The sequence below is a fragment of the Ursus americanus genome, chromosome 23 (genome assembly GCF_024610735.1).
Source record: "Ursus americanus isolate L20-20 chromosome 23, mUrsAme1.1.p, whole genome shotgun sequence".
In the NCBI taxonomy this organism is placed as follows: Eukaryota; Metazoa; Chordata; class Mammalia; order Carnivora; family Ursidae; genus Ursus; species Ursus americanus.
In genome coordinates this window covers 7,513,325-7,530,623 of record NC_142149.1, presented here as the reverse complement: position 1 = coordinate 7,530,623, position 17,299 = coordinate 7,513,325, and the positions used below count along the sequence as shown (strand labels likewise).

Sequence of the window (17,299 nt, the reverse complement as noted above, 5' to 3'; positions counted from 1 at the left end):
ATTGACTTGTCTCATTTTGGGGGGGTAGACAGTGTTTTTGGTAATGCAGCTGGAGGCAGCCCAAGTCCACACTCTCCAGCTGCAGTGAGGGGAGGAGCCAGTCTGGGATTAGAAAGGAGTAAGGAAGAATTTTGGAATTAGAGATTACAATGAGAGGTCTCCTGGGTCTAGAACAAACATGCCACCCTAAGGACATGCCTTTGGGTGTTCAAAACCCTTCCTTTCAAATCCCATTATTTTCTTTGATCCTTTCATCGATCAAATTGCTGGTAGATTGCTTATTTCCCTTGAGAAAACTAAGAGGCACTTAGTTTGCCAGTGTCTGTTCTAGTACCAGAGCCCAGTCTTCTGACTCCAGTCCCTAGAATGCCTTCTGGGTTATGACCCTTCACCCCAACATCCTCAAATCAGTTGGAGTGGAGTTGCATCTAGGGGGGGGGTTGGGCTCCAAATTATGTGTAAGATAAAGACTAGGTGTAGTCCAAATTACACCTGGAAACCCCTAATCCCCTTGAAAATTGGTCCTAAAGTTCGGGAAGCATGGTTTGTACTGTCATATACATGGAAACCCTCTGCTCTGGCTTCTGCTTAGCCAACCAGCCTTCTTATTGATTCCCCATGTGTTCTCTGCAACACGAAGATGCCCATAGTCCCCTGAATCCTGAAGGCTAATGACGAGCTGCTTTCTGTGATGCCTGTATATTTCTGCTACTACTGAACCAAATTGTATGTTTATAAAGATTCAATTATCACTGTTCCCAAACTTGTTTTTGCCAGTTGTACTTTTTATAGTACTCACATAATTTAATTAAATATGATGTCATGGATAAGAGTGCCAACGAATAGTTATTTCTTTGAAAACTCCACTGAATGCTTTGATAAAAGAAAGTGGCAAAAATGAAAGAGTGTGTTGTTTTAGTTGTGGACAAGCACTGTAGAAAAAGGAGGGAAAGAATAATAAAATCTAGGATTCTGCTGTATCAACCCATAGTTTCTACCAGAGATTCTCTGCAGTTGCCCATGTGTTTTGAGTGCAGCGGTTTGCCCTGAGTTCCCGTCTCTCTCTCTCTTTCTCTTTTTTAAAGATTATATTTATTTGACAGAGAGAAAGAGAGCAAGCCCACAAGCAGGGAGAGCAGCAGAGGGAGAGAAGCAGACTCCCTGCTGAGCAAGGAGCCTGATGTGGGGCTTGATCCCAGGACCCCAGATCGTGACCTGAGTCCAAGGGAAATGCTTAACCGACTGAGCCACCCAGGCACCCCATGACTTCCCATCTCTCACAGATCTATGAATTGTCACTTCTTCAGTTTGCTTGGATTTCCACTGGTGAGAAAGTCGCGGTGACTTCCATGCCCCCTACACGTGGAACTGGACACTGCACGTCCTCGATCCATAATTTCTCTGTATTTTTGCTTTATTTTAAAGAAATTGACTTGAATTCACTGATGATCCATGATATGGGATTTATGTAAGAAAAGCAACGAAGAACTGCGTCTATGGAGCCCATTCTTGAGAAAAGAAAGATGCTACGGCCCAACACGAACAGATTGCTGAATGAATTTACATTTGTGTTTTAAGAAAAAATAGCGTGGCAGGGTGTGTATATGTAGATTTTAAATTCCCTGCTTTGTTTGGATTAGTGGAACAGCCTCCGTAGGAATGTCTGATGTGCGTTACAGTCGACTCCGTAAAGGAAGTGTGCTTCTCAAGTGGCCTTCCATGAACCGTTCACATCATTTGTCCTTCGCTCCCTTTCTATTCGGATCTGACTGTACGTGGGAGAAATGTGGGATCGTGTAATACCATCGTACTCCTAAACTCAGCCATTCAAGCCCTCGCTCTCCCCCCCGGGGGGGACTAACTAGGTTCGTTCCACCAAGCAACCCCGTGGCTCTTGCTGCACCATTAGGGTCTGTACTGCTGGCTTGGCAGGAGTGAAGATGAACACGGGCAAGGAATGTGCCTTAAAATATCCCAGACGCAGCGCACGTCTCTAGAGCCAGAGTGCTTTAGTACAAACCCCGGCTTTTCCCATTCTCAAGGGCAAGCCACTTTAAATTCTCTCTGATCCCGTTTCCCGCCTGAAGGCGTTGTCACAGGACTCCCCGAGTTAATCAATGTAAAGTGGTAAGAACAGCGTCTGGCCGAGGGTGAACGGCACACAGGTATTAGCTATCATTATGAATCATTGCCATTTTGCCTCTAATTTGTTGTAATCTGAGGGGCTCTTATCCTAAAAGCGTAAAATAAATAAAATAGCTCACTTCATTTGAAGGCATGGACGTCCACTCACCTATGAATTAAGAAGGCAAGTAAGTGGGACCCTTGTCGCTGCAAAAACACAGCCTGGCTAACAATGGATGCTGGAGGAGAAGATTGCTTCAGCATGATACGAGGGTAGCAGTCCCCACTTATCTTCCAGGGAGGAGAATAAATGTAGATTCAGAACTTCAAAAAAAAAAAGTTTATTTATAAAATACTGACAAGTTTGACAGGCCATGGGACATCTCGTGGTATATATTTCAAATCAATTTCTTTCTTACCTTTCATTTAAAAAATAAACCCGCTAACAAGCTATATGACATATAGATATATATTTTTTTCTTACAGATAGACACCTGCCACAATGAATACTCTCCCCATAATTTTTCATTATATCTTTTAAATCAAAAAATAAAGATTTGTGTTGGTTTTTGTTTTTGGAGTCTATGTGTGTAAAGAAAGGTAACACATTTGAATGCTTTTGGTTATTCTCACGGAAACAAAGAGAAGGGGGGTGGTCCCAAGAGAGGGCATCTGTGCTCCAGGTGGTGGCCAGGTTTGCCACCGGGCAGGACCATACAGAGGCACTCGGATCGGGCGGCTGCTGCTCGGGGTGGGGGGAGGGGGTCCCTCCCTTCCTGTCCTCTGGCCCCTCACACCATGTGCACCATGGGAAGGTGAGGGGAGCCCCTGCCCAGAGTGGGCTCTGGGAGGCTCTGGCACCTTTAAAAACTCTGCCCAGGGAGGTGTGGGCAGAGACAGAAGGCCTCGAGGCAGCGGTGCTCTGGGCAGGGCAGCCAGAAGTGTCCTTGTTTCTTCTGAGTCACGGCAGTGTCAGGTGAGGGGACGGGACAGGCAGCCTGGGTTTGCAAGCTCCCTGGGGCCCTGGGAGAAAAGTGCTTCTGGAACCAGAGCCGCTTTTTGGTTCGTCTTGGCAGTCTGGGTGCCGAGCCGCTGTGCACACTGGAGGCGTGGCCGCGAGGGGGAAGGGCAGCGCTGGGGTGCCAGGCGCGGGTTGCCAGGGGCCACACCAGATTTCCCCAGGGCAGGATGGGAGCAGAGCCAAAGGACACGGAGGCGTCCTGCTGTGAACCTGCTTCAGGTGGTCCCGCAGACGGGGGCTCCGGCATCATCGGCCCAGGAAACCCAAGGTCAGGGAGGTTCCCTGTTATCCATGGGCAGTGCCCGGCACATCCTTCTAATGCGGCCGGGGGTCTGGCTGGGGGGTCGGGAGCCTCCACTGCCCCAGCAGATATGTAAACGAGGGCAGAGGTGTCCTCTAAGGAATCTAGAGCTCCACGGCTAGAGACCTGGGCTTCCAGATGCGGCTGGGGCGGCAGGGAGACATTTCAGGAGGGTGGATGCGGATTAAGGGCTGGACTTTCACCTTGGGCCCCGCCTGCCTCCCGGCTTGCGCAGTGTCCTCGCCCCTGAGACAACAGATCCCAGCTGCCTTCCGGTGGGAGGGGACCCTGGCTGCCCGGGCCTCCCAGGGGACAGACAGCTCCGGCCATCAGAAGGAATCGCATGCCTCTTGGCGAACACACACCCGGATGTGTGTTCTGTGCATACGTGCATGTGCGTGAGCCCAGGCGTGCATGGGCACCGTGCCCAGTGCGCATGGGTGTGTCAGCGTGGGTGTCGAGGAGCGTGTGGGGAGGGGCAGGGTGCACATCTCAGTGCCCCAGGCGATCCATGAAAGGCAAAGGAAATCTGGCCTCGTGTGCAGTGCACACACGTGCGCACACACGGCTTCACTCGTCCGGCGTCCCCCTCCCCTGCCACACCCAGAGCCCTCCCTGGGCTGGGCTCAATTCATTCCCCAATGCAAACTGGGAACTTCCATAAATGGCTAACACACAGCAGATAAGGAAAAGGATGAGGCTGTTAAAAAAAGATGAGATGAGAAGGAGGAAGAAGCAGATCACACGCCGGCAGACGTGCTACCATGGAGACACCAGCTGTGCACCGGGCAGAACTTGGGCCTGTGGCCTCATGGCCGGGGCCAGTGCGCTTCCGTCCCTAGAGCCCCTTGCGGAGAAGCCGATGTCTGGGCCCCGGTGGCAGAGACCTCTGCCAGCACTCCCAAGGGGCTGAGGACGTGGGGAGGTGTGCCCATCCCTCAGGCCCCTGACCCAGCTCCCACCCCCCTCAGCTGAAGCGGCCCGTGGGGCTGGGTGCACATGCTACTTTCCTTGGCTTGCTCCCCAACACCCCCCCAAGCCTCCCCTAACTGTTGCCCTCACCTTGAGATGGGGCCTGTGTGCGGCAACCCCAGAGAGCCCTGTGCCACGAAGGGGGTCCCACGATGAACTGAACAGGTCCCTGCAGGGCCCTCTCCTCTCCCGGAGGTGGCCATCCACCCAAACTTGGGGAGGGATGGGTGGCTGGGCTGGCCAGGGGCACTCGGGGAATTCGACCCTCAATCCCTACATCAGGGGGCTGAAGGGAAGGTTCAGGCCTCCACAAGTGGCTTTTTTTAAAGAACATTCCTTGGAGCAGATTGTGTTTGTAAAAGCCTTGCTTCCCGCCAGCTGTTCTGCTCCTTGGTCCCATCTGACCTGCCTGGCTGTCCACCTCAGCGTCTGTGTCCAGTTTGGACGGAGCCCTCCTCGCTCCGAGCCCTGGCGAGCGAGGCTGAGCAGAGCCGGGAACACATGACTGCGGGGTTGGGTCTTTGACTCTTTGTAAACCGGGTGCTGGGCCGACCGGGTAAGTTCTGGGAGCTCTGGGTTCTAGACCAGGGGCTTGGCCCACCCCTCTGGGCTTGGCGGGGGTGGGGGGCATGTTTTAGGCGTGGATCAGTCTGGGTTGAGAGGGAGAGGGACCACACACCTGGGAGTGAATGTCCCGTTTGGCTAGGATCCAAAGGGATTTGTCTTGGAGAGGATCTCTAGACCTTTCTCCTTGCAAGTGCATGGGGGACCTGTGTGTGTGTCTCAGGAGGAAGGGGTCTCTCCAGGCACAGGGGTGTGCCTGCCCAGATGGCCATCCCTCACCCTGCCTAGCTCCCCAGTCCTGTGCTCACTCAACTTCCTTGTCTAGGCAGCTTCCTTTCAGGAGGGAAGAAGGAGAGAAGGCAGACTTCTTATGCTCTGATTTCGGGCCTTAGGGCCCAGTTATCCCAGTGGTGCCTGGCCAGTTCCTGCACCTCTGCCCCCGGGGTTCACGTCTCCTGGTCTGTGCTCGGGAAAGTGAATTCAAGTAAAGCCATGGCTGGGCTCAGCGGTGCTGTGGGGGCCTCGCCCCGCCTCCCCAGGGCCCCCTGCCTTGGATTCACCATAAAAAGAGTGTGTAAGAACAAAGAGCTAGCTAGGCAGACTCTCACCCCTTCCTTATTTTCCTTTTTCTAAATAAACCACATGCTTGGTGGAGACGTTGAGCCAGGGAGGGGACAGTGGAGTGTGAAGAGCAGGCCAGGGGGCCGGGCCATCCGTCCGTCCAAGGCCTGCCGGTGATGCACGGGGAGCGGTGAGCGGGTGCAAAGGAGGTGACCTTTGCCCCCCAGGGATGCTCAGCCTTGCCCACCAGCCTTGCACATCTGCAGCCAGCAGTGGGCCCAGGGCCCCAGCACACGTGGAAGGGGCAGCCATCGGGACTTCCAGAAGCTTCTCGTCCCCTCAGCACGCTGCCTTACAGCTCTCTAGGCCTCAGCTTTCTCGCTGCCCCCCACCTCTCTCAGGCCCGGCCACTGCAGCCCTGACTCTTTGCACAGTCCGCAAAGGGAGCAGTGGACCCCACAATCTGGAGCCGACCAACCGTAGGCCACACCCGGCCTCCCTCATGGCTTCCTTCTCCTCCTCAACACCGGCTTTGCTGGCCCTGGAATCTCTGGAAAAATAAACTCAGGAGGTGAAAAGTTGACTTGGTTTCTTGGTGTTTTTGTTTTCTGGCAGGCAGTGCGGGGAGGGGCGGATGGGGAGTTTAGTGCCGTTCCTTTTCTTCCTTTTCCCCCTTCCGACGTCACACAAACGAGGAAAATCCTGCTATCGGAGCCCGGGAGCCGGGGGTGAGGCTGCTGGGGGGGCGGTAGAGGGTGCTCTGCTGACTCGGGGGGTTCGGGGGGTTCTGGGGCGTTGGGGTCCGACTGGCCTTGGGCCGGAAGAGGCTGCCCTGCTGGGCGCTGCTGCTGTTGGCCCCGGTGGCGTGGTCCGGCTCGCCCGAGTCGCTCTCCGTGTAGCTGTACGCCGGGGCCCGCGAGATCCCCTTCTGCTGCCGCCGCCACGAGTTGTAGTACGTGGGGTCGCTGATGTAGTGGTTGACGAAGGAGTGGGCCTTCTGGTGGGTCGGGTCGGCCTCGTACTCACTGTCGCTTCCCTGCGAGGACAGAGAATCGGGGAGTCAGGGGCCCCAAGGGGCCAAGTCAGCGTGCTCAGGGCTGGAAGGCAGCAGGTGCCCGGGTCTGAACCTCCCGAGCCCTAGACGGGGGCCACTGCCTACCCCCTCACGGCCAAGGGGGCCTGGCGCCCGGTCGTGCCCACCTCCCGGCCTTCGGAGCAGATCGTGGGGATGAAGTGTCTGCCGTGGGGCTGGCATATGGCCTGCAGGCCCCTGACGTGAATCCGAACTCAGAAGGCCTGAGTTCTAATCCTTTTTTTTTTTAATTGAGGGGAAATTCATAGAATATAAAGTTAACCGTTTTAGAGCTAAGGGGCAGCGGCTTTTAGTCCACCCACAATGTTGTGCAACCACCGCTCTGGGTGGTTCCAGAACCGTTCCATCAGCCTGTACGCACCGGCGGTCATTCCCCGTTCCTCCCCCGCCCCCACTGCGGTGACCCCCGACCCGCTTCTATGTCTGTGGGTCTACGTACTCTGGGCATTTCATACGGTATGTGGCTTGGGGGTCTGGCTTCTTTCACTTAGCATAATGTTTTCGAGAGTGAGTTCATCCTGCCTTTCCATCTGCTGTATTTCTGATGCTCTGACATCGGGGGGGCTTGCCCACTCTGGAGAGGCGATGGGCTCCCGGGGCCGGTCGATCAATCCTCGCAGCTCGCGATGCCTTTTCCTGTCACACTGCCTCACTCTCCCCTGTCCCTCGTCACTCCAGGGCCAGCTACCAGACGACTAGGGACAGCCCCTCTACCCCAGAGCCCACTGAGTTTATTCGAGCGAGCCCAAGCCTGCCCCCACAATGAAGGCTCCTGCCCACGTGTCCCTCCTGCTCCCTCTGCCTCCTGGGGACCCTGGTGCTTCCCTGACATGGCCCTGCATGGGGTGGTGTGTCCCCTCTTCTCCGGAACTGAATAATTCGATTTTCCAAGGGCAGTCATACCCGGATGGTAACAAAAACCTACATTTTGGAACAGACATTCATGCGTGATACACTGAGTTCCAACCTTAGCCTAACCTCTGACTGACGGCGTGACTGGGGACGAAGCCAGGGCCAGACCTGCCGTGGCTCCTGGCACCGAACGGAGGCTGGTGCCCAGCCACGTGTGATCCATAAGACGAGCATGAGAAAAATATCAACAGAAGGTCCGAACTTCACACGATGACGGCCCTGTGGCTTTCCCCCCTAAACGCAAAATATTAAATTATTCCTAAAACTGTCGCTTCTTCGGTGTCCCACCATTGCTGTGTCTGCCTAGGGGGGGATCAGCAGGAGACGAGAGTCAGGCTGGGCTGGGAAGGAAAACAGCACTCGCTCACTCGCGCGTTGGTTCGGATCTGAATTGTGGAGCTAAAAATACCGTGCGCCCCTCCCCCACACCCTGCGCCCAGCACTGTTTTGAGAACCAAGAAGAGGACAGATGGAACACCCTTAGAATGCTCTGGAAGAGACATGCTCTGATTTGAGTGAACAGGACGCTCTCAGGGAAACGCAGCTCCGAAGGCCTCACTCAGGTTACCACGTCCCGGCCCGAATACGCAGAGGCAGTAAATTTGATCAACCTACTTTGGATAAAAACCGCAGCAAGAAAACCCAGTGAGCCCAATGCGAACGCGTTTGGGATGATCAACTGTGTCCTGCTTGACAGGGACAGCAAGCGGAGAGCTGCTGACCTTGCTGCAAGGGGTCTGAGCTACGGGGAGTGCAAGGTGCACCTGCCCTCGGGAGCCCGAAGTCCAGTAGGGCACCAGCCCCTCTGGAGAAAGCTACAAGGTGGAGAATTCCAGCTGCCAGCTGGGGGAGCAGGCCCTCTGCCAGGGGGTCGGAGCCTTAGTGACCTTCCACACCTCCGTGTTGTGGCTGCGACCGCTCTGTGGGTACTGAGAACACCAGTGCGGAGAGGGTGAGGTTCACCCCGAGACACGAAGAGCGGGGGGCCTCGGATCTGCCTGATTTTCCAAAGCCCACACATGCTCTGAATGACCCCCTCCTGTCTGGAGATGGACTGAGAGAGCCCTTCTACCCTCCCGGCGGGGACTACATACTCCCTCTTCCATCTGCAAATTTCTGTTGTCTGACACCCCCCCTCCGCCTCACCCCTCCACAGTCCTGGCTGCTCTCCTTACCACCACCCTGCACCCCCTCCCAGGACCTCAGTCCTCTTGGCAGCAGAACTGGCTGCCAGAGACAATGGAAAGTCCCTCGCTCTCCCCATGACGCAGAACAGCACAATGTGAGCCCCTTTCTTTGCCTACTGCCCAGCTGCCGGCCCAGGAGGGAACAAAGGGGCCCGTACAGACAGGAGCTCCATATGCCAAGAGTGGGGAGGGGGCTGAGAGCTGGGCACCTGATGCCTGGGGCAGCGCGGTGGCGGCCCAGGGGCAGGAGAAATCTGAGCAGGTTGTGGTAGATGCCATGAGGCAGGGGGCTGGCGGGGGTGGGGGGACTGGTCCAGGAGCAGCGAGGGTCTTTAAGTGTGGGGGGTGGGAGAGGGCCACCCTACAGTTCTGCCTATGGGTTGGGTCTTTCCAGACGGGCCTCCCCACCAACTGGCCTGATCAGTTGCTAGCATCGTTGCTGGCGGTTCTAGAACTTCGGCCAGGCCCACAAGGGAGTCCCCGTCCCCATGGCCCCATCCCAGAGTGAGTAAGTATCTAGGAGGTGACTGTGGTGTGGCCAAGTTCAGATTCTGTCGCTTGCTAGCTAGGTTAAGTTTGGACCCATCACCTGGCCTCTCCCAGCCTCAGTATCCCTGTCTGTAAAATGGGTAGATGCCTGCAGTTCATGGGGTGAAAAAGGCCTGGAAGCCCCCCAGGAGGGGTCAGAAGGAGCCGGGGTCAGGGAGGGTGGCTCAGTGTTCAGGCGGCTGGGAAAGGGGAAGAATGTTCACCTCCTGCCCCCCAAAATAAAGCATCACTAGAGTGGGGATGGGCTTCTCTGACCCCCTGGGGGGCCCAGACCCAAAGCCCATTCATGTGCATCATCACGATCTGACGGCTACCAACTGCTGAGCACCTACTATGTGCGGGACCCCATGGGGCGGCATTCCTGATGGGCACGGAAAAGCCACGGAAGCAAGAGCTGGGAGCCAACGGAGGCAGAGCTGCAGCGGGAGGAGCAGGGGGTTAGAGGTGGGCCTGCCCCACCCCCAGCTCTCCCAAGCCCGAGGCAGGGGGGCTCTGCCTCCACCTCCTTGAACATCTGTTTCTTTTCTGCATGGGGGTGGGGTGAGAAGGGAAGAAAGCCAGCGAGGGGGGACCCGGGGCGCCCATTCCTGCTTTCAACTCTCACGCGGGCCTCGGTAATTGAATGCAGCTTCCCAGTAACCGACCCAGCACAAAGGGGACCTTTCATGGGCAGTCTCGCCAGGCCGCCAGGCAATCAGGCCACTGCTCCAGCTCCGGGCCTCTTAACAGCTCCTCAAAGCCACTCACTCAGCAATTACCGGGGGCCTGGGAAGGAGAGCAGGGAGGGGGCCAGTGGGAGGGGGGACCCGGACAAGAGCTTGCAACAAAAGAGTGGGGGGGGGCAAAGGAGAGCCTCTTGCTCTCCTGCGGCTGCCAGCGCGGGCGGGGGGGGGGGGGGGGGTCCTGCACCAGACTCAGGAGGCGATGGGCATGGGACCCGGGGCCCAGGAAGGGTGCCCTCATCTCCTTGAGGCTCCCGAGGTCTGGCAGGAATGTGCTGCCCCAGATGACAGGAGGTGCCCTGTACGGGCTCCTTTGGAGGCTGGAAGCTAGAGCCCCTCCCTCATCTGTGGCCCAGGGGCTCTCTGCATGGGTCTAGGCGGAGAGGCCAGGCTCGCCTCGGTCCCTTGGACACACTTCCCCTTGAGCCAGTGGGCCTCTCCTGGGCTTTAGAGGCGGGGCGAGGATGTGCTGGTGTCTCCCTCCCTGGAAGCCCCCTTTACGCATAATTTTGTCAAGGATCTGGGCTTCCTGCACTACAACAGCTAGAAATCTCCTCCCAAGAACGTCCTTTTAAAAGTGGCAGCTCAGGGGCACCTGGCTGGCTGAGTCAGTTGAGCATCTGCCTTCGGCTCAGGTCATGATCCCAGGGTCCTGGGATTGAGCCCCGTGTTGGGCTCCCCACTCAGCGGGGAGTCTTCGTCTCCCAGCCTCCCTCAAATAAATAAATAAATCTTTAAAAAGTGTCAGCTGAGACACAAGGTCACCTGTGCCCTCACAGGTGAAGCGACAGTCAATGTGTGTCCCCCCCATCCCGCTGTTAGACATGCCTGTGTCTGGGGGCCTCATGGGAGGGCATGGGGGAGGGATGGGGGAGGGTACTGGGGTCAGTGAAGACCTCTGCCTCCTTCAATCTCCTTTCTGTGCCAGGCATCTGCGTGAGGCCAGGCTGCTGCAGAAACAGCCCTCGGAGCCGGCCAGACCCAGATCTGAATCCCCACTGCCTGCACTTCTAGCTCTGTGATCAAGGGCCCACTGCGGGACTTCTCTGAGCCTCAGTTTCCCGACTGTTAACCGGGGCTCCTGTCACTGGCATGATGGGGCGGTTAGATTGTAAATGAGAACATATACAGCCCGGGGCCCAACGGGTAGCTTCACCTCCTTGCTCCCGGACTCCCTCTGCCCTGCCCGTGTGTTTCTAGTGTGGCACAAGCTCGGGCTTCCTCGGTCTGTACGGGTCAGCCTCAGGAGAAGCAGGAGATGGGCCTCAGTGAATCTCTTAGACTCATGGCCCAACTCAGTGGATAAGACGCAAACACGGACAAAAAACCAGACCCTCAGACACTCAGAGGGAGGGGCTGACAGAACCACTCAGCCAAATGCAAACCTATAAACCCTTACTGCTCCCTTCGATGAATGACCCAGTCCTGTTCACACCTGGACGCCCAGCTGAAATGCCACCTCCTCCAGGTAGCCCCCCGTGACCTTCCCCCAAGATTCCTCACAGGGTTTTCTGTCCCTGCACCACGAGAAACAGGAAGCCTTTTGCTCCCCATTTTCCTCCTGAAGTTAGATACCGTGGTGTCATAAAATTTTAATGAGAAATGAAAACACGCGGTTATTTGAAACATGTGGTCTTCCCTAATGGGCCCTAACACACCATCATGCAACATTCGCAAGAGCCGGTCCTGCTCGCTACCGGAGCCGCCGTGTGCCCACCGTGCCTGGGACTGCGTAGCTAGCGGGTGCAGAAAAAACAGTTGTGGAATAAATGCACCGAGAAAGGAATGAACAGGTTCCAGGGAGGCCAAAACACAGCCAGGTGCTGCCCAGGGCCCGATCCGAGCATGGCACACAGTAGAGGCGTAGGGGGCTACGGTGGGTGGGCCTAGCCTCGTCGTCCGAGGCTCTCTGACTCCCACAGACAACCCCACCAGGCTTCGCAGAGCGCTCCGAGGGTCCAGTGCTACCATCCTTGGACAATCCTTAGGGTCATTTCTGGCCACTCCATAAATGTTCACCCTTACGACCGGGTGTTCAATAAAACCGAATTTGTGCGGTGTATTTTCTTACTTTTCCACATGGGCTTAATTTCATTACAGTGAGCTTCCCAGGAAATCACAAAGGCTGAATATTTATGAGAAGAGGTGTGCCATTGGCCGGGAATTCCTTTTCCACTGAGATTTACTTGTGTGCTATGTAATTTTTCTCCCATACTTGGGCTCTTACTTTGAAAATGACCTTGGAATGCAGCCATACTTCGTATTTAGAAGTTGCATCAAACAAACCATGGGCTCTTCCAACCTCAGCCTTTGTGGGTCCCCCTGCCTGGAACCCCCTTCACCAGCACCCCTCTGGGGACAGCCCACCTCCCCTCCCGCCCCCCAGGCTTCCCACAGCCCCGTTATGGCCTTGCTCACATCTTACCATGCGTGTTTGTTTATCGGCAATGTGGACTTTTGTTTATTACCATATCACAGGAAAAGGGCTGGGCAGATTTCTGCCGATTTTGAAGAAGCCGTTTTGGGTGGTCTGCCTTGGAATAGAACCCAGGCAGCCTAGGCAGAATTCGCTTTCAGAGGACCTAGGGGGAGGGGTTCTTCAAAAAGTCAGGCCATCACCCTCCAGAGCAGCTGAAATGCTGGGGACGCCGCCATCCCGTGGGGGGGAGGGGCTGCCGAGCATCCGCCACGAGCCCCCCGCTGCAGGACGCGACGGCGGATACTCTCCATGCCGGCCGGCCGCGGGCCTGTCGCTGTGCCACTTCTCACAGGGGCCAGAGAGGAGCACCAGGATCTGCTTATTCGTGTTTTCAACGAGGGCATCCGAGGGGGACCAGTGGCTCTGTCTCTAAGTCTGTCCCCTCCAGCCCGCCAGGAGCCCATGGGAGGCAGGGTCACATCTCCATCATCTCTATGTCCCTAGAGGCCACGCTCAAGGAACGAGTGTTGAGGAGCAGTCAGTCTGCGCCCCCCCTCCCCACCCCCCCGGAGTCGCCCTCACTTCCCTGGACAAATGCGGACATCAGGCTTCCTTAGCTGTTAAGACACAGAGTTTGATCTGCTGAACCTGAGGCAGACAGGCAAGGTCTCTGGCCAAAGCCGGGGCCCGTCATCCGCTCGCGGAGCCGGGTGTAAGCCTGTCATAGCAGAACCACAGAGCAGTCTGCTTGGGGTCCTGTCAATGACACTCAGGGGCTCAGGGTGGTGGCTCTTTCCCAAAGGGTATGGAAGCAATTCGACATTTTAACAATGGCACACGTCATAAGGCCACAGCATACTGGTGCCCTGGGACTGGGCGCGGGGTGACATGGGTGACGAGTGACCCCTGAGCTGTGCACCTCTGGCACGGTGCTCTGGCAACAGCCCCCGGGACCCTAGTTCACCTGCAGCGGCCCTAAAGCCAACTGCCCGGTTTTCAAGAACCATTCCAGAGCAAACAGACCCAAATGGTCCTGACTGCCTTCTCCCAGGCCCCCATGACGAGCCTGGTGCCACACGGGCCTGGCTCCATTCCCCGTCGTGGACTTCTAGAACAGTCGGTTGGACAGGGTGCCACATGCAGAGCAGGGGTGGGCTGCAAAGGACCCCTCCCCGTGCCAGAGTCAGTGAGGGGAGCGGCGGGGATTCAAGCCCAGCGCTCACCACCAGCCACAAGTCCGTGCTGCCGCTTTTCTGATGAGCGTCTCCCGGCTCAGAGCCGCCCTCTGTGGGGGTGGGGATGATCACCTGAGCGACCCGCGGGCAGAGCTCCCAGGGCACCTTTCTTGGGGACAACCTTCATGCCTACGGCCCCTTGCTGGGTGTGTCTTTATCCTTTGAAGACGGGCTTCAGGTTTGTTTTGTTTTTCTTTCAAAAAAACCCCACAGTTACTTCTTCTCGAGAGTGTCTCTTTGGCTGGTTCGAAGGCCTTTCCAGAAAGGTCTGCCACGAGGGTGACATCATTACTGGCTTTAGGACAGGGGAGGGCCGAGGAGCCAAGCTAGGCTCTGGGTCAGAAGGGCCCGTGGGCAGGGTCTGCCTCGGCACTTCTTGGCTCCCGGGCCTGAGCCGACTCAGTTAAGCTCCTCGAGCCTCAGTTCCCCATCTGTACGAGAGAGGACACTAAGGCCGCTCAGAGGGTCACTGTGATTATAAAGCAGTGGGGCACATGGGACGGTGAGTGCGGCCCCCAGGGCTGGTGACCATGGCCATCAGAGTTACTTTGAAGAGCAAGCCTCTCTGAGAGTGTGCCTTCTGACCTTGGCCCAGAAGGAATGGCTTGACAACCGTGAACCTTTGTTTCTCTCTCCTGCTAACCTGCTTGGTCTTGACTAGCTTCGCCCACGACCGACCCTTCCACGCTTTAATGAGAGCCTACAGAATGCCATGCACCACGTGCGCAGACGGTGGGGAGGTGACGGACCTCAGGACTGTCACAAGTCTCTGTCTTCATGGAACTTGGCTTGAAATAAAGAAACCCAACCGAGCTCCAAGTCAAACCCCCAACCACCCCAAAGCCCGCAGGCGGAGCTCTAGGCCTGGGCAGGGCTCCACTGTGCCCCCTGAAAGGGAAGAGGAGTTCTGCTGTGACAACTGGCTTCTGGAACCAGGAAGCCTCCCCTCCCCAGGGCATGTGCTCCCCCTAGGTGACTGGTTCCAGATTGCTATGGAAACTGCATTCAGTTGATGGGCTTGTTTCGAACAAAAGACATTAGGGGCAAAGTGGGGGATTCCAGGGACTCTGTCCGCCTTGGGGGTGACTGAAGTCGGATGGCGAGGATTCCCCTCTCAGTGACTTCCTCAAGGCTGGGGGTCCTGGCCTGGCCTCAGGGACCAGCTCTGCGTCCTGGAGGAGCTTCCTCCCGACTCTGTAGAGATGACCACAGGCCATCTGAGGACATCTGGGCAGGATCTCCCGCACTCAGAAGGCTCCCTCCTGGCAAGGTCAGTGCCCAGCCAGTGAGCATGCAAGAGCAAGGCCCTGTGCAGGAGGTCGAAGGGGCTGATCAGAGCAGCACAGGGAGTCCCTACCGCTGGTCACTGCCTCTGCTCTCCATAGACAGGCGCGTGGCTTAAGGAGCGTCTGTCAGAACCCCACGGGCAGAGGGAGGCCCTTTACTTTCTCTGAATTTTCCCTTGAGTGCCTAGAACCCCAATGCTCATTGGCCTCTTTGGGGAAAAAGAAAGAAAAACCATGTTTCAGGGACGCATGGCCTTGGAAGTCCCAGGACGCATATGGCCACAAAGAGTTAAATACTTATAACAAGAAGCCATAACCTGAGTCATGTGAGTCCCTGTGTTAGCCAGGCTAAGTTGGGGTCGCTGTCCCCGCCAGCTCTGTCTGAGCTGGGGTGTTAGCTCCATCCTTGCGGGCTCTGCCAAGCGCACCAGTAACCCTGGAGCTGAACAAAACAGTATTGAGCCAGAGGCCCTGGGTCCACCGGGCCCACGACCGGATCCTGGGCACGCTGGCACCCCCTACCCGGCTGACAGCCTCACTCCCTGCTGGCATTCCTTCGCTCTTGTCCTCTCCCAGGACTGGGCAGAAAGGTCTAGGGCGTGGGACGCGGTGGCCTTTCTTGGCCCCCTCCTGGGCAACCACCAGGCTTGGCCAAGGCCAAGAGGGCTGGGTGGGAGGCCATGACGTTACTTCATTGGAATGTGCTCAACCCCCTCTCCCCACTGTCTGGGACAGTGTCCCCGTGTGGCCCACCTAATGGCAGCCTCTCCAAAGCTCTGCCTCCCAGAGGCACCATCTCCTCCTTCATGCGGAAGCGGACATCTCTCGGACAGTTGCTGTGTGTGCTTGCTGAACTTCTCTGGGCCTCACCTCAGCAATCCCACTGCCCCACGGCAGAGCCTCGTACTGGCCCTGCCTGTTCTACGGATGGAGAAACAGGCTCGAAGAGGTTGTCTACCCACCGGGGACACCCTGGCCCACAGGCAGCAGAGCCGGGATTCAAACTCAGGCCTGAGCCTCCAAAGCTTAAGGCCTCGCTCGTCTGCACTGCTCCCCCCGTCCTTGGGGCTCCGGGAGCTCAGTTCGACCGAACTAGCTAAGCTCAGCCCTGGCAGTGCAGGCCTCCTCTCCTGGCTTCACGAGCTCCTCCGCAGGCCGGAGCCTGTGGGGAGACTCCGGACACTCTAGAGGACTGAGCTGTCGGGGGGTCTTCTCTGGTCACGGTTATAGGGCCCCCATTAGCCCTGGAGCAAACTGAGCAGAGCTTAGTGGGGGACGGCTGGTCCACATGTGATTCCCAGCTAGTTTCCTGGGACCCCATAAAGGCCAGGAGGCGAGGAAGCCCAGGTGACGGGGCACCGCGCAGGCCCAGACTCTGGGAAGAGGCCGCTCTGGTCCCCGCTGCAGGGCGCCTGGCCCTCCTGCCCCTCACCTGAGAGTCGGAGATTTCTGAGGGCTTCTCGGTCAGGCTGCTGCTCTCTGCCGGGATGAGGTCGTTGTACTTGGTGACGTCCTCGTCGGAGTAGTGGAGGCTGCCTGGGCTGGGCCGGGGAGGCGACCTAGAGGGAGGAGGGGTGAGGCTAAGAGGGGGCCTCCCCCACAGCGGGGCCTGGAAGGGTACTGATCCTCGGTGCCTCCATCCTGTGTTCCTCCTCCCTGTCTGCTCCCCACGGGCCTGGGCCTTGGACAGCGTAGCCTTGGGTTGGGGGCCCCCCAGGGGTGGGAGAGGCTCAGCTGAACCAACCTTCAGCCAAATCAGCTTCAGGCAAACGGGGGGCAGCACCCCATTTCCCACTGGATTCTCCACTCATGGTTTCAAGGCCTCAGGCACTGGGATCACTTGGCGGGGAATGTTCCAAAGCCTTTTTTGAGGACCCCCCGCCCCAAGACCTCCTGAGTCAGAATCCCAGGCAAGACCTGCATGCCCGCGCTGCAGACAGACCCCCCCATGTCATTCTTGAACTCACCAAGGGTGCTTTAGAGGGTTAATGCAAAGGGTCAAGAGAAAAAGGGAAACCACTGCCTCCCCCCTCCAGATCTGCTCAGAGACCAGACTCGGTCCCGAGTCCTGCCCTTTGAAGATCAGCCTTGGAGAAAGTGCATTTCCCACTGAGTCAGAGACCTGGGTCTGTGTCACCGGCACAAATATGCAGGACAAGGGACCTTAGCACTCCACCTGCCATGGGGGCCTGGAGGCTGGAGGCACGGGCTGTGCTTTCCGGAACCCCCTGAGCTGAGTGGGCCGGGCGGGCGCCTGGGGACACTGAGCAGGTGGCTGGGGTCTTTCATGACCTTGCCTCATTCATGCTTCCTTGGGACCGGGCTCAAGGGAGGCCCTGCCCGGGGCCTGGCA

General features: G+C 57.2%; 1 protein-coding gene across 3 annotated transcripts in view; it reads right to left on the bottom strand.

The window, feature by feature from the left end:
- Positions 1–2,449: 2,449 nt before the first annotated feature.
- SDK2 (sidekick cell adhesion molecule 2) overlaps positions 2,450–17,299 on the bottom strand; it is a 258,779-nt gene continuing 243,929 nt past the window's right edge. For all 3 annotated transcript variants that reach the window (XM_087854153.1, XM_087854152.1, XM_045814625.2), the window contains 2 exons: positions 16,379–16,505; positions 2,450–6,579 (listed from right to left, as the gene is read on the bottom strand). In XM_087854153.1, the coding sequence (XP_087710279.1) occupies positions 6,226–6,579; positions 16,379–16,505 (481 nt within the window). In that variant the 3' untranslated portion in view covers positions 2,450–6,225. The remainder of the gene's footprint in view (positions 6,580–16,378; positions 16,506–17,299) is intronic.